This window comes from Haliotis cracherodii, unplaced genomic scaffold, assembly GCF_022045235.1.
Source record: "Haliotis cracherodii isolate W230 unplaced genomic scaffold, xgHalCrac1.p SCAF_7, whole genome shotgun sequence".
Taxonomy (NCBI): Eukaryota; Metazoa; Mollusca; class Gastropoda; order Lepetellida; family Haliotidae; genus Haliotis; species Haliotis cracherodii.
Genome location: NW_027266330.1, coordinates 55178258 through 55201037, shown reverse-complemented (window position 1 = coordinate 55201037; position 22780 = coordinate 55178258). Strand labels below are relative to the sequence as shown.

General features: G+C 43.6%; 1 protein-coding gene across 2 annotated transcripts in view; it reads right to left on the bottom strand.

Annotated features, from left to right (window-relative positions):
- LOC139448087 (organic cation transporter protein-like) overlaps positions 1–22502 on the bottom strand; it is a 37829-nt gene extending 15327 nt beyond the window's left edge. The window contains exons 1-4 of one of the 2 annotated variants that reach the window (XM_071229600.1): positions 22424–22502; positions 19723–19776; positions 17657–17957; positions 553–974 (exon numbers count right to left, since the gene is read on the bottom strand). In XM_071229600.1, the coding sequence (XP_071085701.1) occupies positions 553–974; positions 17657–17935 (701 nt within the window). In that variant the 5' untranslated portion in view covers positions 17936–17957; positions 19723–19776; positions 22424–22502. Of the gene's footprint in view, positions 1–552; positions 975–17656; positions 17958–19722; positions 19777–20241; positions 20312–22423 lie in introns of those variants that run through there. The other variant, XM_071229599.1, reaches the window with a different exon arrangement.
- Between the last annotated feature and the right edge of the window lie 278 nt (positions 22503–22780).

Sequence of the window (22780 nt, the reverse complement as noted above, 5' to 3'; positions counted from 1 at the left end):
TACACATTTCGCAACTTTTGAGATACAATTGAGCATGCTTTTCCGACCAAGATTTCAAAGAGCATCACACGACTCTTGCTCAGAGGTTCTTTAATCCTTGTTCCAACATTGAAGGCCAAGGTAAATCTTCCAAGGGGTTTTGTGGTGGACAATTGAAGGACTTTCAAAATTTGATGCATGAGTGACGAAAAGGATGTTCGATGAAATTCCCCATTTTGACTTGTATCATATGTTCTCGTGTTTTACCCCATGTTTACTTCACAGGCGTGTGCTTTTGATGAGAGTCACCGGTAGGGCAGGATCCCTTTATCTTTAAGCGAACACCTTGTGTCATTACTTTGTGATAGGAATCCATGATGTATTCAGAATCGTGGAATGTGGGAGGAGATGTATACCGTTTATTTTGCACGAGGAACCGAATCTCCATTGGTGACTATTAGATGGTTATCTAAACATATTTTGAATAATGCAGAACGTAAATGAGACTTTTTGGATTTGAACATTGGCAATCACCATATATCACCATTAATTTCGGGATACCGGGATACTTACAACCATCCGGCGAAGAAGGGTAGATGAAGGGCAGCCGCTATGATGTGTTGATCAGACCAGTCAGGCCTCAACCAGCTGGACAGGGCAAATACACATACACCCGTTACCCAGACTGGCATTGCCGATGCAATTGGTCTCCATTTCCTTCCAATGAACTCCATGAAATACGGGTAGCTTACAACCAGAAGAGAGCCAATCGTCATCCCGATGAGAAAACGCAACGCTGTAAACATCTGCCAGTTGACGGAGAATGCTGCCACCAGGTTGAATCCACTTTGAAGGACCAGGCTGATGAAGTAAGTCCACTTCCGACCTAGGACGTCAGCAGACTGTCCGCCAAACAGTGCCCCAAAGAACACCCCGGCCATTTGAACTGATGTGATAATGGACTTGAGAATATTCTGGTCACATATGAGATCCCACTGGAAGAAAAAAAAGACATTTTATTTGTTATAATGTTGATGAGATAAGAAGGCAGTTGATCAACTGAACCCATGTAACGTATGGCTTTGTAGTATACATTACATAAACATAAGGTGTGAAGTTCATTTGATCATGCAGCTAGGCTGCAATAACAATCAAATACTAGTAGCCAATTCCCTTCCACTGATTTACACGTCTGAATTAGAAATAAAGGAGACCAGTGAGACCGCCTCATATGTTTCATATTTAGATCCTTGCATTAAGATACAGAACTTTTGAGATACAATCGAGCATGCTTTTTCGACCAAGATTTCAAAGAGCTCATACGACTCTTCCTCAGAAGTTCTTTGATCATGGTTACAACAAAAGTTTTATGGTAGGCATGAGGACAACGTTTCCAAATTTCACGCATCAGTGCCAACAATGATGTCCAGTGCAATTCCCTATTTAGACTTGTACCATATTAACCCATGTTTTTTTTCAGGTGAACAATTGACTTGCCTTTGCATGTGTTTGTAACAGATGCCAACGGTGGGGAAGGATACCCTCGCCTTTTCGCGATCACCTGGTATCATCACTATTTGATTGTGATTCATAAACACACGCTCACGATAAGATTGGAATTGTACAATTCCTTTGCTATATTCAGATATATCTATTGCATATGGAAAGGGTTTTGTTGCTTTATTGGTATAGGCGGCTGTACGCCTGATTTGACGGCTAGCTCAAAAGGCGAGAGTTATATCAGACAAAAAAACAAGCATTTTTGGTATTATACTCAATGGCTCGAAGATTATAAGTATGCAACTGTCATTGATGACGTCAGAGCGAACAATTGACCATTAGGTTACACATGTCGTGTATATCCTCCAAGTGCCTGGGATACAAACACTGCCTGTTGTGATCGAAGTCGAACACGTCTATCTAGATCATCTACAAATATATCACTGGGTAACACGATGAGTTATGTACAGTATGTACTGTGTTATCACACTGGAATAGGGTACCCTGTTTCTATTCCTGTATGATCAACAAGACATAAATACTAAGTACTTCATCTCTGCACTAGAGTCTCTTAGTAACAGTTTCACGTTTCACCCGATGACCCAACGAATTTTTCGATGATGATGTCAGGAAGTGAATACAGAGATGCAGTGTTCAAAGGTTTCTCCCTCGCCACACGGATGTGGGCTGCTCCCATCCCTATCATTCAGTGGCTCGCTACACGAGTGTAGGTAGCATCCATAGCCTACTGTCGCTCGCTACACGAGTGTGGGTTGCATCCTTTAAATACTATGGCTCGCTACACGAATGTGGTTTTCATCCATATCAAACTATGGCTCTTTCAACGAATGTGGATTGCTCCCATTCCTATCATACTATGGCTCGCTACACGAGTGTTGGTTGCATTCATTACATACGTGGCTCGCTGCACGAGTGCGGGTTGCATCCATATCATAATATGCCTCGCTACATAAGTGTGGGTTGCATCCATTTCATACTATGGCTCGCTGAACAAGTGTGGGTTGCATCCATATCATACTATGGCTCGCAACACGAGTGTGGGTTGGATCCATATCATACTATGGCTCGCTACACGAGTGTTGGCTGGATCCATTTCATACTATGGCTCGCTGAACAAGTGTGGGTTGCATCCATGTCATACTATGGCTAGCTACACGAATGCGGCTTGCATCCATTACATACGTGGCTCGCTGCACGAGTGCGGGTTGCATCCATATCATAATATGCCTCGCTACATGAGTGTGGGTTGCATCCATTTCATACTATGGCTCGCTACACGAGTGTGGGTTGCATCCATATCATACTATGGCTCGCTACACGAGTGCGGGTTGCATCCATGTCATACTATGGCTCGCTAAACAAGTGTGGGTTGGATCCATATCATACTATGGCTCGCTACACGAGTGCGGGTTGCATCCATTACATACTATGGCTCGCTACACGAGTGTGGGTTGGATCAATATCATACTATGGCTCGCTACACGAGTGTTGGTTGCATCCATATCATACTATGGCTCGCTACACGAGTGTGGGTTGGATCCATTTCATACTTTGGCTCGCTACACGAGTGCGGGTTGCATCCATTACATACTATGGCTCGCTACACGAGTGTGGGGTGGATCAATATCATACTATGGCTCGCTACACGAGTGTTGGTTGCATCCATATCATACTATGGCTCGCTACACGAGTGTGGGTTGGATCCATTTCATACTATGGCTCGCTACACGAGTGTGGGTTGGATCCATATCATACTATGGCTCGCTACACGAGTGTGGGTTGGATCCATTTCATACTGTGGCTCGCTACACGAGTGTGGGTTGGATCCATTTCATACTATGGCTCGCTACACGAGTGTTGGTTCCATCCATATCATACTATGGCTCGCTACACGAGTGTGGGTTGGATCCATATCATACTATGGCTCGCTACACGAGTGTGGGTTGGATCCATATCATACTATGGCTCGCTACACGAGTGTGGGTTGGATCCATATCATACTATGGCTCGCTACACGAGTGTTGGTTGCATCCATATCATACTATGGCTTGCTACACAAGTGTCGGTTCGATCCATTCCATACTATGGCTCGCTACACGAGTGTGGGTTGGATCCATTTCATACTATGGCTCGCTACACGAGTGTGGGTTGGATCCATATCATACTATGGCTCGCTACACGAGTGTGGGTTGCATCCATTTCATACTATGGCTCGCTACACGAGTGCGGGTTGCATCCATGTCATACTATGGCTCGCTACACGAGTGTTGGTTGCATCCATTTCATACTATGGCTCCCTACACGAGTGTGGGTTGGATCCATATCATACTATGGCTCGCTACACGAGTGTTGGTTGGATCCATATCATACTATGGCTCGCTACACGAGTGTGGGTTGGATCCATTTCATACTATGGCTCGCTACACGTGTGTGGGTTGGATCCATATCATACTATGGCTCGCTACACGAGTGTTGGTTGGATCCATATCATACTATGGCTCGCTACACGAGGGTTGGTTGCATCCATATCATACTATGGCTCGCTACACGAGTGTGGGTTGGATCCATTTCATACTATGGCTCGCTACACGAGTGTGGGTTGGATCCATATCATACTATGGCTCGCTACACGAGTGTTGGTTGCATCCATATCATACTATGGCTCGCTACACGAGTGTGGGTTGGATCCATTTCATACTATGGCTCGCTACACGAGTGTGGGTTGGATCCATATCATACTATGGCTCGCTACACGAGTGTGGGTTGGATCCATATCATACTATGGCTCGCTACACGAGTGTGGGTTGGATCCATATCATACTATGGCTCACTACACGAGTGTTGGTTGCATCCATATCATACTATGGCTCGCTACACGAGTGTGGGTTGGATCCATTTCATACTATGGCTCGCTACACGAGTGTGGGTTGGATCCATATCATACTATGGCTCGCTACACGAGTGTTGGTTGGATCCATATCATACTATGGCTCGCTACACGAGTGTTGGTTGCATCCATATCATACTATGGCTCGCTAAACAAGTGTGGGTTGCATCCATATCATACTATCGCTCGCTACACGAGTGTTGGTTGCATCCATATCATACTATGGCTCGCTACACGAGTGTGGGTTAGATCCATTTCATACTATGGCTTGCTACACGAGTGTGGGTTGGATCCATATCATACTATGGCACGCTACACGAGTGTGGGTTGGATCCATATCATACCATGGCTCGCTACACGAGTGCGGGTTGCATCCATATCATACTATGGCTCGCTACACGAGTGTGGGTTGCATCCATTTCATACTATGGCTCGCTACACGAGTGTGGGTTGGATCCATATCATACTATTGCTCGCTACACGAGTGTTGCTTGGATCCATATCATACTATGGCTCGCTACACGAGTGTGGGTTGGATCCATTTCATACTATGGCTCGCTACACGAGTGTGGGTTGGATCAATATCATACTATGGCTCGCTACACGAGTGTTGGTTGCATCCATATCATACTATAGCTCGCTACACGAGTGTTGGTTGCATCCATATCATACTATGGCTCGCTACACGAGTGTGGGTTGGATCCATTTCATACTATGGCTCGCTACACGAGTGTGGGTTGGATCCATATCATACTATGGCTCGCTACACGAGTGTTGGTTGGATCCATATCATACTATGGCTCGCTACACGAGTGTGGGTTGGATCCATATCATACTATGGCTCGCTACACGAGTGTTGGTTGGATCCATATCATACTATGGCTCGCTAAACAAGTGTGGGTTGGATCAATATCATACGATGGCTCGCTACACGAGTGTGGTTTGCATCCATATCATACTATGGCTCGCTACACGAGTGTTGGTTGCATCCATATCATACTATGGCTCGCTAAACAAGTGTGGGTTGGATCCATATCATACTATGGCTCGCTAAACAAATGTGGGTTGGATCCATATCATACTATGGCTCGCTACACGAGTGTGGGTTGGATCCATATCATACTATGGCTCGCTACACGAGTGTGGTTTGCATCCATATCATACTATGGCTCGCTACACGAGTCTTGGTTGCATCCATATCATACTATGGCTCGCTAAACAAGTGTGGGTTGCATCCATATCATACTATGGCTCGCTACACGAGTGTGGGTTGGATCCATATCATACTATAGCTCGCTACACGAGTGTGGGTTGCATCCATATCATACTATGGCTCGCTAAACAAGTGTGGGTTGGATCCATATCATACTATGGCTCGCTACACGAGTGTGGGTTGCATCCATATCATACTATGGCTCGCTACACGAGTGTTGGTTGGATCCATATCATACTATGGCTCGCTAAACAAGTGTGGGTTGGATCCATATCATACTATGGCTCGCTACACGAGTTTCGGTTGGATCCATATCATACTATGGCTCGCTACACGAGTGTTGGTTGGGTCCATATCATACTATAGCTCGCTACACGAGTGTTGGTTGCATCCATATCATACTATGGCTCGCTACACGAGTGTGGGTTGAATCCATTTCATACTATGGCTCGCTACACGGGTGTGGGTTGGATCCATATCATACTATGGCACGCTACACGAGTGTTGGTTGGATCCATATCATACTATGGCTCGCTACACGAGTGTGGGTTCGATCCATTTCATACTATGGCTCGCTACACGAGTGTGGGTTGGATCAATATCATACTATGGCTCGCTACACGAGTGTTGGTTGCATCCATATCATACTATGGCTCGCTACACGAGTGTTGGTTGCATCCATATCATACTATGGCTCGCTACACAAGAGTGGGTTGCATCCATATCATACTATGGCTCGCTACACGAGTGTGGGTTGCATCCATATCATACTATGGCTTGCTACACGAGTGTTGGTTGCTTCCATATCATACTATGGCTCGCTACACGAGTGTGGGTTGCATCCATTTCATACTGTGGCTCGCTACACGAGTGTGGGTTGGATCCATATCATACTATGGCTCGCTACACGAGTGTTGGTTGGATCCATATCATACTATGGCTCGCTACACGAGTGTGGGTTGGATCCATTTCATACTATGGCTCGCTACACGAGTGTGGGTTGGATCCATATCATACTATGGCTCGCTACACGAGTGTTGGTTGGATCCATATCATACTATGGCTCGCTACACGAGTGCGGGTTGCATCCATGTCATACTATGGCTCGCTACACGAGTGTGGGTTGCATCCATTTCATACTATGGCTCGCTACACGAGTGTTGGTTGCATCCATATCATACTATGGCTCGCTACACGAGTGTGGGTTGGATCCATTTCATACTATAGCTCGCTACATGAGTGTGGGTTGGATCCATTTCATACTATGGCTCGCTACACGAGTGTGGGTTGGATCCATATCATACTATGGCTCGCTAAACAAGTGTGGGTTGGATCCATATCATACGATGGCTCGCTACACGAGTGTGGTTTGCATCCATATCATACTATGGCTCGCTACACGAGTGTTGGTTGCATCCATATCATACTATGGCTCGCTAAACAAGTGTGGGTTGGATCCATTTCATACTATGGCTTGCTACACGAGTGTGGGTTGGATCCATATCATACTATGGCTAGCTACACGAGTGTGGGTTGGATCCATTTCATACTATGGCTCGCTACACGAGTGTTGGTTGCATCCATATCATACTATGGCTCGCTACACGAGTGTTGGTTGCATCCATATCATACTATGGCTCGCTACACGAGTGTGGGTTGGATCCATTTCATACTATGGCTCGCTACACGAGTGTGGGTTGGATCCATATCATACTATGGCTCGCTACACGAGTGTTGGTTGGATCCATATCATACTATGGCTCGCTACACGAGTGTTGGTTGGATCCATATCATACTATGGCTCGCTACACGAGTGTTGGTTGCATCCATATCATACTATGGCTCGCTAAACAAGTGTGGGTTGGATCCATATCATACGATGGCTCGCTACACGAGTGTGCTTTGCATCCATATCATACTATGGCTCGCTACACGAGTGTTGGTTGCATCCATATCATACTATGGCTCGCTAAACAAGTGCGGGTTGCATCCATGTCATACTATGGCTCGCTACACGAGTGTGGGTTGCATCCATTTCATACTATGGCTCGCTACACGAGTGTTGGTTGCATCCATATCATACTATGGCTCGCTACACGAGTGTGGGTTGGATCCATTTCATACTATAGCTCGCTACATGAGTGTGGGTTGGATCCATTTCATACTATGGCTCGCTACACGAGTGTGGGTTGGATCCATATCATACTATGGCTCGCTAAACAAGTGTGGGTTGGATCCATATCATACGATGGCTCGCTACACGAGTGTGGTTTGCATCCATATCATACTATGGCTCGCTACACGAGTGTTGGTTGCATCCATATCATACTATGGCTCGCTAAACAAGTGTGGGTTGGATCCATTTCATACTATGGCTTGCTACACGAGTGTGGGTTGGATCCATATCATACTATGGCTAGCTACACGAGTGTGGGTTGGATCCATTTCATACTATGGCTCGCTACACGAGTGTTGGTTGCATCCATATCATACTATGGCTCGCTACACGAGTGTTGGTTGCATCCATATCATACTATGGCTCGCTACACGAGTGTGGGTTGGATCCATTTCATACTATGGCTCGCTACACGAGTGTGGGTTGGATCCATATCATACTATGGCTCGCTACACGAGTGTTGGTTGGATCCATATCATACTATGGCTCGCTACACGAGTGTTGGTTGGATCCATATCATACTATGGCTCGCTACACGAGTGTTGGTTGCATCCATATCATACTATGGCTCGCTAAACAAGTGTGGGTTGGATCCATATCATACGATGGCTCGCTACACGAGTGTGCTTTGCATCCATATCATACTATGGCTCGCTACACGAGTGTTGGTTGCATCCATATCATACTATGGCTCGCTAAACAAGTGTGGGTTGGATCCATATCATACAATGGCTCGCTACACGAGTGTTGGTTGCATCCATATCATACTATAGCTCGCTAAACAAATGTGGGTTGGATCCATATCATACTATGGCTCGCTACACGAGTGTGGGTTGGATCCATATCATACTATGGCTCGCTAAACGAGTGTTGGTTGCATCCATATCATACTATGGCTCGCTAAACAAGGCACTCGTGAAGAGCAACCTCCTCGTGGTGAATGCTGGGTAACGCTAATAGCTCTTCCCCCGTGTGGAACCGGGGCAGAATATTTCCACAGCCTCCCATTGCTGGTCGTATGAGGCGACTAAAATGGGCAACCTGTTTGCCGTGGGTTGCGTCCCTGTGTCGGCGGAGGACGGGAGTCTGGTAGTTGAGGGCACTGGTTCCTGGAACTGTGTTCCTTTGCCCAACACACTACTTTGACCCTTACTTCGCCTAGACGGGTGGTAAGATGGGCCCGGTCTTATCAATCGGCTGGTCATGCCAGGCTCTGTGCGTAATATTGTATATGCACTACTGTCTTGTATTATACTGTATATTTTGGTCTTGGCCATGCATACTTTGTATGTATTAACAATTTTTGATGGAATTAATTGCCTAGAGTCTTACGCCAGAAGGCGGTGGCTCATGGGCCAATCTGGTGATGTTGACCTCTGTATTCTGTATGTCTCCAGTTTCTTGTCATGGACTGAACCTGCCTGGCACTAAATCTGGTAGATAAATATAGCTGTACAAGTCATATTCGCTGGAGTATAACATCCCTGTATCCTTGGTGTTTGCATCCTGGATATCCGGTGCAATATAACATTGTCCTTGTTGACACTCGATGGCGGGTGGGGAACAGGGGTGCTGAATCATTTTCTTTTCAACATGGCTCTCCCACAATCTGGTTCATCTCGTAATGAAAAAAAGAGACGTCTTGAGGAAATTGAAATTTCAGCTGGAAATCGTTCTCAAAATATTGATTCCTGGGCTAAATTCCTGGTGATTGAGGCTACTGATAACCTACCCATCAAATTGAATCCTTTTGCTGTTTCTAAGGCTGTATCCGGGATTTGCGGTGAAGTCAAGAACGTCACCCGTCTCCGTAGTGGTTCGCTTCTTGTGGAGTGTGCACGGAGACAGCAATCTCTCAATCTTTTATCTATTTCTACATTTGCCAATATTGAGGTTGCTGTGTCTGTGCACAGAACATTAAATTCATGTCGAGGCATTGTTCGTGACAGGGCTCGTTGTCTGTCCGACATGTCTGAAGAAGAAATCGCTACGGAGTTGGAAGACCAGGCTGTTACTGCGGTTAAACGTTTCACGATAAAGAAAGATGGTGTCGTCACAAACACAAATACTTATCTCATGACGTTTGCCCGTACTTCTCTTCCCCAGTCAATTAAAGCTGGTTATTTCCACATCGGAGTGGATGTGTATGTCCCCAATCCACTCCGATGCTACAAGTGCCAACATTTCGGTCATGGTTCCAAATCTTGTCGTAATTCTGTGATATGTCATCGTTGTGGTGACAATCATGAGAGCACTGACTGTAATCATGATTTGAAATGTGCTAACTGTTCTGGCTCACATGTTGCTTCATCTAAATCTTGCCCCGTGTGGCAAATGGAATCTAAAAACATGAAACTAAAATGTGAAAGAAACATTTCTTACGTGGATGCCAAAAAACTCATCAAAGATCAGTCAACAACTCAATCTACTATTTCTTACTCTGCTGCAGTATCCCGCCCAGCAGCAACATCATCCATTTCGTGTCAGACTGACTTGACATGGGTCAAGTCAGAAGAACCTGTTGTTACTGTTCAAATCCATCGACCTATTCCTGCCACTCAATCTAGTTCAGGATCTCAGACTGAGATTCAACCTGAGAAACATTCTCAAACAACAGAACCAGTAACTCAGTCAAAAAAAGGGAAAAAGAAATTGAATAGAAAACAAGCACCGATCGTCCCTTCACCTTCAGAGGTTCCTTTACAGAACTCATTTGGGCCACTGGACATGGAGGTTACTCTGTCCTCACCGGACAGGCGGAGGAGTAGTTCCTCCTCACATTCACGAGAGCGATCTCCAATTGAGCCACCATGACTCAATTGTCCAACATAATCCAGTGGAATTGCAGAGGACTTAGGCATAATTTTAATGAGATACAATTATTAATACAGGATTTTCAACCGTCAGCATTGTGTCTTCAGGAAACATTCCTGAAAACTACAGATCAGTTCACCTCACGAAAGTACAATGACTATCATTCATTTTCTCCTCCAGGAGATAAAGCAACGGGAGGTTCTACTATCTTGGTGCGACAGGGGATAATACATAGTCCTGTCCCTCTACATACCAATCTTCAAACTGTTGCTGTTCGTCTTACTCTGCACATTGCTTTTACGCTGTGCTCTTTGTATATCCCTCCTTCTTCTGATATGCGACAGTCTGATCTTCAAAATCTATATGACCAGCTCCCAAAGCCCTGTATCATCATGGGTGATCTGAACGGACACAATCCGCTTTGGGGAAGTGCAAATACAAGTTCTAAAGGAAAAGTCATTGAGGAATTTATTTCTAACAACAACCTGTGTATATTTAATGATGATTCTGCCACATATTTACATCCAGCCACGGGCTCGTATTCTGCCCTCGATCTGTCACTCACAGACTCAAACTTGTATAATGAATTTGCATGGTCAGTCCATGATGACCTCTGCGGGAGTGATCATTTTCCCACTTAATTAAAACTGTTAATCCTACTGATGAGCCACCATCATGTAGGTGGAATTTTGCCAAGGCTAATTGGTCCTTATATGAGGTACTGTGTACTGACAAAATAAAACATGATATTTTCCAGAATATTCCGGATCCGATACAGTTGTTTTCGGATTTACTGAATGACATTGCTGACCAAACCATTCCTAAGTCCTCAGCGAATCCCCATATTCGTAAACCATGGTTTACAAATGACTGCAAACAGGCCAGAAAGTGTAGGAAGAAAGCAGAAAAATATTTTCGCCGACATCCTACAGTCCATAATTTGGATAGAGTTAAAATTACAAATGCCAAGGCACGACGTGCTTTTAAACAGCATAAGCGTCAATCTTGGAGGAACTATGTCTCCAAAATAAATTCCCGTACGCCCATGTCCAAGGTGTGGAACATGGTTCAGAAAATAAAAGGCAAAGGCTCAAAATCTTCTGTTCATCATCTTAAGGATGATGACACGTTATTAACAGATAAAACTGACATTGCCAATAAGCTTGGAGAAACGTTGGCAAAACATTCTTCAACATCTAATTATGTCCTGGAGTTTCAAAAAATTAAGAAACAACAGGAGAAGATCAAAGTAAATTTCACTTCTGATAATGGTGAAGACTGTAATGAAGTCTTCTCATTACATGAGCTACACACCGCCCTTGGGCAAGCTCATGACACAGCAACGGGAGCTGACAACATACATTATCAGCTTTTAAAACATTTACCTGAATCCTGTCTGGAGACACTTTTAGATATATTTGATCAAATATGGATATCTGGGAATTTTCCTCCTTCATGGCATAATGCCATTGTAGTTCCGATACCAAAGCCTGGTCGGGATCATACTGATCCCTCTAACTATAGACCTATATCCTTAACAAGTTGCGTGTGTAAAACCATGGAGCGAATGGTGAATAATAGATTAATTTGGTATCTGGAAACCAATAATTTACTTACAAATATCCAATGTGGTTTCCGAAAAAATCGAAGTACTATCGACCATCTAGTACGATTAGAATCCTTTGTGAAAAATGCTATTGTAAACAAACAGCATGTAGTGTCAGTCTTTTTCGATCTTGAAAAGGCCTATGATACTACTTGGAAGCACGGCATTCTAAAGGATTTACATGATTTTGGTTTGAGAGGCCGTTTACCTCATTTTATATCACAGTTTTTATCAGACAGGCAATTTCAAGTCCGAGTGGGTTCAACCCTGTCTGACCATTATACTCAGGATCAGGGTGTCCCACAAGGCAGTATTTTGTCTGTAACATTATTTAGTATCAAGATAAACAGTCTGTCAACCGTTTTGAATGATTCAGTTGATGGCTCGTTATTTGTGGACGATTTTAACATTTCTTGTCGCGGGAAAAACATGAACACTATTGAGAGACAACTGCAGTTGTCTCAATAAAATCCAGAAATGGTCGCTTGCTAACGGCTTTAAATTTTCTAAAACAAAAACTAATTGTATACACTTCTTCAGGAAATATAGACAGCACAAGGACCCTGAACTATTTCTATCTGGCACACCCATAAAGGTAGTTGAGGAGACCAAGTTCTTGGGGCTTATTTTTGACCGCCACCTGACATTCTTGCCATATTTCTTGCCTGAAAGCATTAGACTTATTGAAAGTCGTTTCAAACTCTAAGTGGGGAGGAGATCAAACAACCCTTCTCCATTTATACAGATCTTTGATCCGCTCAAAATTAGACTATGGTTCCATCATTTATGGTGGAGCCTGTAAAAGTAACTTACAAAAACTGGACTCAATTCATCACCAGGGCTTGAGGCTCTGTCTTGGAGCTTTCAGGACCTCTCCTGTTGACAGTCTCTATGTGGAGGCTGATGAACCTTCATTAAAACACCGCCGTTTAAAACTTGCTTTACAATATATCTCAAAATTAATCAAATCCGTCCAATCCAGCCTATGATTGCATATTTAATCCTCCATACGAGGACTTATTCCAAACAAAACCGAAGCTTGTTCCTCCATTAGGGATTAGAATAAAACCTCATATAACAGCAGCAAATATTGACCTTGATTTTGTTGCACCATACCGTTTACTCTCTACACCTCCTTGGCAACTAGTCCACCCCGTTGTAGACATCACACTTACTAATTTTAAAAAATCAGACACAAATCAGTTGGTCTTTCAGCAAGAATATATCCAGTTGAGATCAACGTACGATTCTCACCGCTCCATTTTCACTGATGGATCCAAGGATGGTGGCAAAGTTGCCAGTGCTACCATCGTTGGGTCAAAAACTATTTCTTCCAGATTACCAAACAATTGTTCTATCTTTACTGCTGAGGCCAAGGCTATTCAAACAGCTTTGGAATATATTCAGACACAAAATATCTGCAAAAACTACATCATCCTCTCTGATTCTTTGTCATGTCTACAGGCTTTAAAAAATGTCCACTCAAGTCATCCACTCATTCTTGATATTTTAGAATTACACAATACTCTGGCCACTGGCCAATACGACATCGTCTATTGCTGGTTACCCAGTCATGTTGGAATCACGGGTAACTCTATGGCTGATGCTGCAGCAAAAGCAGCTCTAAATAAATCTGTGACCCCACTTCTTATACCATACAGCGATTACAAACCTTTAATTAGATGCTATATCAAAGACCTTATGCAAAAGAAGTGGGACACCCAAGTAGGTACAAATAAATTACATGCAATAAAACCAACTATCGGTTACACCTACTTGGGTTGTCTGTACAGATTTGAGGAGGTCATTTTACGACGATGTCGTATTGGCCATTGCAGATACACTCACGAATATTTGTTGAAAGGTGAAGATCCTCCATTTTGTATCCCTTGTGATGACAGAATCACGGTCAAGCATGTCTTGCTTGACTGTGTTGATTTTGCCATCACAAGGGATGAATATTTCAAATCATCATCTCTCAAGGATCTTTTTTATAATATTAATTCTCATTTAGTTATTGGGTTTTTAAAAGAGATACAATTGTTTCACAAATTTTGATGATATATATTGTATAAAATGAATGACCTTTTAAGAATTAGTAGAACGAAATTATATCTGAGTTTGTTACTGGCCGTATCCTCAAAGGGGGTTGACGTAGTGTAAAATTATTGTCCCCCTGAGAGGATATTGTAAGTCCATGTCATTCAAAGAATATTTCTGGATACTAGTGTTTTAAACGTAGTATATTTGTCTTTTTACTTGTGGCTAACTTTGCAAACAATCGCCAGTTGCTGCGGGTATGATGTAAATCCTGCTGGGGTCCATGCAGGTAGCAAAGGTACTGTAAGTCCCCATGGTCCCCAGTATGGTGGTCTGCCTTCAGTTGCTGACGATCTATAGCCCGTTTTTAAATTGTGTCGTTTGTTATGATCTGCTTATTTTATTGCTCTGAAACTAGTTTTACAATTAGAATCTGTGATATTTTGCTAGTTGTTATACTGTCCGTCGACGACAGGTTTTAATATATTATATAAATACACAACTTGCTCAAGTCACGATATGGCTGAAATAGTGCCGATGTGACTTAAAATTTAACTCACTCACTCACTCGCTAAACAAGTGTGGGTTGGATCCATATCATACTATGGCTCGCTACACGAGTGTGGGTTGGATCCATATCATACTATGGCTCGCTACACGAGTGTGGGTTGGATCCATTTCATACTATGGCTCGCTAAACAAGTGTGGGTTGGATCCATATCATACTATGGCTCGCTACACGAGTGTGGGTTGGATCCATATCATACTATGGCTCGCTACACGAGTGTGGGTTGGATCCATATCATACTATGGCTCGCTACACGAGTGTGGGTTGGATCCATATCATACTATGGCTCGCTAAACAAGTGTGGGTTGGATCCATATCATACTATGGCTCGCTACACGAGTGTGGGTTGGATCCATATCATACTATGGCTAGCTACACGAGTGTTGGTTGCATCCATATCATACTATGGCTAGCTACACGAGTGTTGGTTGCATCCATATCATACTATGGCTCGCTACACAAGAGTGGGTTGCATCCATATCATACTATGGCTCGCTACACGAGTGTTGGTTGCATCCATATCATACTATGGCTCGCTACACGAGTGTGGTTTGCATCCATTTCATACTATGGCTCGCTACACGAGTATTGATTGCATCCATATCATACTGTGGCTCGCTACGTAAGTGTGGCTTGTATCTATATCATACCGAGGCTCGATTCATGACTGCGGGTTGCATCTATATCATACTGTGGCTCGCTACACGAATGTGGTTTGCATCCATATCAAACTATGGCTCTTTCAACGAATGTGGATTGTTCCCATTCCTATCATACTATGGCTAGCTACACGAGTGTGGGTTGCATCCATAAAATACGTGGCTCGCTACACGAGTGTGGGTTGCATCCATTTCATACTATGGCTCGCTACACGAGTGTTGGTTGGATCCATAAAATACGTGGCTCGCTACACGAGTGTGGGTTGCATCCATTTCATACTATGGCTAGCTACACGAGTGTGGGTTGGATCCATATCATACTATGGCTCGCTAAACAAGTGTGGGTTGGATCTATATCATACTATGGCTCGCTACACGAGTGTTGGTTGCATCCACATCATACTATGGCTCGCTACACGAGTGTGGGTTGCATCCATTTCATACTATGGCTCGCTACACGAGTGTGGGTTGGATCCATATCATACTATGGCTCGCTACGTAAGTGTGGCTTGTATCTATATCATACCGAGGCTCGATTCATGACTGCGGGTTGCATCTATATCATACTGTGGCTCGCTACGTAAGTGTGGCTTGTATCTATATCATACCGAGGCTCGCTTCATGACTGTGGGTTGCGTCCATATCATACTGTGGCTCGCTACGTAAGTGTAGCTTGTATCTATATCATACCGAGGCTCGATTCATGACTGCGGGTTGCATCTATATCATACTGTGGCTCGCTACGTAAGTGTGGCTTGTATCTATATCATACCGAGGCTCGCTTCATGACTGTGGGTTGCGTCCATATCATACTGTGGCTCGCTACGTAAGTGTGGCTTGTATCTATATCATACCGAGGCTCGATTCATGACTGCGGGTTGCATCTATATCATACTGTGGCTCGCTACGTAAGTGTGGCTTGTATCTATATCATACCGAGGCTCGATTCATGACTGTTGGTTGCGTCCATATCATACTATGGCTCGCTACGTAAGTGTGGCTTGTATCTATATCATATCGAGGCTCGATTCATGACTGCGGGTTGCATCTATATCATACTGTGGCTCGCTACGTAAGTGTGGCTTGTATCTATATCATACCGAGGCTCGCTTCGTGACTGTGTGTTGCGTCCATATCATACTGTGGCTCGCTACGTAAGTGTTGGTTGTATCTATATCATACCGAGGCTCGATTCATGACTGCGGGTTGCATCTATATCATACTGTGGCTCGCTACGTAAGTGTGGCTTGTATCTATATCATACCGAGGCTCGATTCATGACTGTGGGTTGCATCTATATCATACTGTGGCTCGCTACGTAAGTGTGGCTTGTATCTATATCATACCGAGGCTCGCTTTATGACTGTGGGTTGCGTCCATATCATACTGTGGCTCGCTACGTAGGTGTGGCGGGTATCTATATCATACCAAGGCTCGATTCATGACTGTTGGCTGCGTCCATATCATACTGTGGCTCGCTACGTAAGTGTGGCTTGTATCTATATCATACCAAGGCTCGCTTCATGACTGTTGGCTGCGTCCATATCATACTGTGACTCGCTACGTAAGTGTGGCTTGTATCTATATCATACTGAGGCTCGATTCATGACTGCGGGTTGCATCTATATCATACTGTGGCTCGCTACGTAAGTGTGGCTTGTATCTATATCATACCGAGCCTTGATTCATGACTGCGGGTTGCATCTATATCATACTGTGGCTCGCTACGTAAGTGTGGCTTGTATCTATATCATACCGAGGCTCGATTCATGACTGTTGGTTGCGTCCATATCATACTGTGGCTCGCTACGTAAGTGTGGCTTGTATCTATATCATACTGAGGCTCGATTCATGACTGCGGGTTGCATCTATATCATACTGTGACTCGCTACGTAAGTGTGGCTTGTATCTATATCATACTGTGGCTCGCTACGTAAGTGTGGCTTGTATCTATATCATACTGATACACGAGCGTAGGCTGGATCCATATTATACTATGGCTCGTTACATAAGTTTGGGTTGTGTACATACCACAGTATGGCGTGCTATACGAGTTGCACCCATCACTGTCATACTGTGGCTCTCTATTCAAGTCTGGGTTGCATCCATATCATACTATGGCTCGCTACCACACCTTAGATGTTACACGGTTGCAATAACTCAATTAAAAAGGACTGAATTATGGTTACCTACCTCGCTGGCGACAGTGTTTTTATCCTGGCTGTACACAACCTGACAGGTGATGTTGTCCGAGGAAGGACACAATTTCAATGTGACGTTGTTCATGTAGTCGGTCCCATCAACAGAGGGCGCTGTAGCTGGGACACACCACCAATCTGGAGTAGTCCCCGCAAACGACATCATTAACATCCCCCACGCCATCAGCATCTTTGGACCGCATATGAAGACAACCATGAGGATCTGGAAGCGGGACATGCCCCCGACGGCCTCGATGATGTCGTCCGTGTGCATCCTTGTTATCGTAGCGTCTTCACTGTTTGCAAAGGAACAACGGGGTAGTCTTGTATTGATACAAACGGTACAGCACGATGTTAAGAGAGTTGGCAAACGTAACTGTGATCTTAATGATCTATGTATAACTGAACATGCATGAGGTTTTGATTACATAAATATTTAACTGTGTACACAACAATCCAATTGTCAAGACAGAGGAAGGTAGCTTGAAATTGTTTTACTTCGTTGTTGTCTACTTAAAGCTTTAAAATGTTTTCCCTTTCAAATTGATATTCACATCTAATTTGGAAAGAAAATCAACCGACATTTCACGGTAACTTGTGTAAATATATAAAACGTCGACGCCAGAGAACTACCGGTCTCGAGTACCAGTGGTGACACTAAGTTCGCGACAATGGTACGTGTGCCTAGCCCTACCAGTAGTACCCGGCACTCACACAATCTGCGTGAACACGTAAGTGTGTGTTTATGTGGCAGAACTCCTGCCATGCGACGGTGGCCTGTAAAATTCTAAGTACCGGTACACTTTAAATATATAGAGGTTATCACGCTTGTGTGTTTGGGGATGGTAAATATCCTGAGTTAGGAATAAACATTGTATTTAGCGAGCCTTGGCGAGTTAAATACATAGTGTTTATTCCTTATAACCTCTTTATCATATAATGTCATTCTTTAATTCTGTGCTTTAAAACCGCTTTCCCTCTCTCACAAACATTACCGAAATATTGCGAGTTTTCCTGGAATGCACGCATTAATATTTATTACGTCACAGGGTAAGTGATGTGACTGTGCCAGTAGACAAATAGTTCCAACTGAAACCTTTTTCTTACACAAAGAAGCTACTCTAACCCTAGTCTATGAAACGTCACGGCCACGGTCAGACGTTGTTGACAGTCGGTCTGCCCTGTCATAATGTTCAGAAGTGTAGTCACATGTACACACAGCGACAAAACGAAACAAAGGTAACAATTCAAAGATATTTCGGCCAAATCCAACTATTTTTATTTGTGGAGAAGGTTTCAAGCCGCAGAGGTCTACAAGCACAGATATGGCTACTGATCCCGCTTGGCTAGGCCTCGTGCCCTCGCAAAATTGTGTCGAAATTTATATCTCCAAAGTTGCCAAAACTTATCAAATGCCTTAGCTACGTCACGGTTAGACACTGATTTTCAGTATATTAGACTGTTCTTTTGATAATGATAGCAATTGTCCCTTCAGTTTATCCAGAATCCCGATGGTTAATTCTGACTCGATCGCCGAATGACGAGGGCGACACCATGTTTGTTTATAAACAGAGAAAGTAGTCCTACTTGACCTTTGATATTTGCACCTCTAACCGCATATGACCCCAACGGATATCGTTTTTATCCGTTGGCTTTATCCTGCCGAGAAACCTATCCATTATATGATAATTGGTAATATGTGAATCTAAATAGTCCCAATATCAAACACAAAGATCATGATCGCATAGAATTAGCCTTAGAGTATACCGTATTTTCTTTATTATGAGTCAGGCCTATGGGTAGCTTTGATAAATGAAATAAGCGGCAGGTGTTTTATAATACAGGGTCGGTTCAAACATAGCGCATGGTAAACATGGACGGAGTCTCTAAATAAGAACTATCTTAACTTTTAGACCTGGTCTAAATGTAAAACTAAAGTTGTGAGTAAGCAATATTCCAGCAATATCATTCGGAAGGCAATATATGACCATGGCTACATGGAAACGTTGTTTGACCTTTCCTCATTCAACCAGAAAAGCATTATAAACAAACATTACTCACCTTTATACAACACAGGGCAAAATCGTCCAGTTTGGTGAAGAGCAAATTTGCAATCTGTAAACAAAATGTCTTTTGTGAGGCAGTACCTGATGCAGGTGGCGCGGTTACAGATATTAGGGGAAAAGGGGGGGGGGGGGAATGTTTTTAGTAAATGTTGTTGAAAACGAATAACTTGGACCCGATCATCTGCAAAATGTCCGAATGTAAAAATGTTAGATTAGCTGGAAAAAAGAAGGATGGTGGTGGTGTGGGGGGGGGGGGGGGGGGGGGGAGGGGTAGGAAGGGGCAAGATAAGTAGTGGCTCAAGCGATCCTTACAAAACCTGTATCTAAATGACAACCATTATCAGAATGCATCGTAATCTCGTGTCTCTATGGCATACATACCTTAAGCCTAATTTTACAACCGTCTTTCAACGATCTCACGACGTTTGCAATTGAACCCAATCTCATTTTAACTCAAATCGTTTAACATACCTTGCAATATCAGCTCATAGCTGCGCTCTTAGCGTTTACCTACCTGCTGTGAGACCTGATGCAGTGTGTGAGAAGGTCAGCGTGCCATGATGACAGCGATCTCCTCTCTTGTGTACTACCCAGGCTCAGATGTCCTTTATATATGTACATGGCTTTGAATTTAACAGTGTGTGCGTTGTGTCAACACGGTTCTACCATTAGATTGCCCTGCCTTTCTAGAAGCCTTATTAGGCAGTAATATAGATAGGGGGTAGGGGGTGGGGGTTATTCGAGGGTTGAGATTTTTAGATATTTAATGCAGACTAGATTAAAAAATATGGGGCAAAATAAAACAATGCAAAAATTTATTTTTGTGGCAGACGATCTAACCGTCTTTCAGCAGTTTGTAGCATGATGTTACTGTTTACCAGCTGGGACATTTTATATTTTACGGTACATTACCAAGCCCACCCACCCCGAATATGAAATGGTCGGTTTGTTTTAAACATACCTAATTGGCAACGGGATTGGGCAAAAGTTATCCACCTTAGGCGGCCCTGTCCCTAATGTATTTGTACAGACATTGATTCTATATATTGTACATTTTACTGCCACTACAATACTTATTTCTGTATGTGTCGTACGCCGTACACTATGACGTCATACTATGTTAGAGTGTACTGTGACGCCAAAACAGCGTAACGGTATAACTGTACTCTTGAAAATCACATGCGTGAAACCGGTTGAGTAATAATACAGCTCATCTTTGGACTTTTGTATTTTATATATATATTCTGTCAGTTTCAAGCACGTCCCAAGCTCGTAGACGGCCCCGCGCGTTGCTGACGCCAGATCGCTAGTTCATACAGAAACACTGAATGATATGAAGTAAATCACAAGCGTATGATCAACAGATTCAATAAGATTGACGGAAATAACGGTCCACAGAGATTAATCGACCTTCCATAAAGGTGTCACAATCAGGAATTGCATCCCGCACACGTGTGTTGCGCTGCTGCGTGAAGCACGTATAAACTATAGGATGTATTTTGCTGTGACGTTTTACGTTTTATTCGCTGTGCAGAGTTGCGTCCCTTGGACACGCCAGAAACCTATGATTGTGGGTTCGAATCCCGGTTCGCCCCAATTATGTTTCTAGGCTTGTCAGCACCATACCCGTGCTCGGGGGTTTCACCGAAGTGGTAAACGTCTGAGACCTGCATCACTTCGAGCTTTCCTCCCACATTAAGCTGACACGCCGCGATAAAGCTGGAATACTGTTAAAAGCAGCGTTAAACCCAACTCACTCACTCATATCTGGCCAACATCTCGGAAATTCCTTTCATAAATGCAGTGAAAATGTACATGAATTGTTGTTACCATAGTAATGTTCAGCAATGCTCAAAGAATATAGTACATAGACAACATACTGATGGTCATGATGGGTAATTACAACACACACCAGTCAATTGACCTTAATGTTTTCCAAGTGCGGATTCCGGTTTATAATGGATCCCCAACAACCTATGCTGGTCGTCAGGGGCGAAATAATGGATCCAGTGATTAGACTTGGTGTCCCGACGACATGGATGGTTGATATCAATCAATGCATCATCTGACCCAGACTCGATTATGTACCGACTGTCAAATAGCAGGGATATGTTTTAGTTTGAATTGACCTGATGAGCCCCAGTGCCTTGGCGCTTTAATTTGTCGCTCTATTTGATGTAAAGCTACATGTCCACAGCATGCCGCCAGGGCGTGAACGCGACGTGAGTACTTGCTCCGCAACTCGTACTTCACAAGTGTCAGGTTGCAAAATGGACACAGACAAAGACATGGTGAGAAGGTCACCTAGCCCCATGAATTGTTGGACGAGTACATATTTGTAGTTAAGATTTCTTATGATTATGTAAATGTTTTATGTCGTTATTTATGTAAAGTTTGTCTGTGTTAATATAGTGTTTGAACGACGTAACTGAAATTTGCTTAGAGTGCCCGAACATTGATTTCATGTAAAGACTCACAGTGTAGATATATGTGGCCAACATCTCGGAAACTGCTTTAATAAATGCAGTGATAATGTACATGAACTTCTGTTACCATAGCAATGTTATTAAATGCGATGGTAATGTTCAAAGAATATGGCACATTGATTGACCGTCATACTGACCTCACCGACCAATCCCAGACCCATCCCACTCCCTCATTGCATGATGGATAATTACACACAGCAGTTAACTCACCTTGATTTTTTTCCCAGTGGGGATTCCGGGTTAGAACTGATACCCAGCAACCTATGCCTGAACGTCAGGGGCGAAATAATGAATCGAGTGTTCAGGCTTGATGACGTGGTTGGTGGCCTGTCATCGTGTCCCGACGACAAGGATGGTTGCTCATGATTTCAGTCACTGCATCATCTAGCCCAGACTCGAAAATGTACCTACTGTCATATAGCAGGGATATTTTTGAGTGTGGCTTTAAACAACACACATTTTGAATTAACCTGGTGAGCCACAGTGGCTTGGTGCTTTTTTATCGCCTAGTTGATGTGAAGCTACGTCTCCACGGCATGCCCTGGGGGCGTATACAGATGTTTTCAT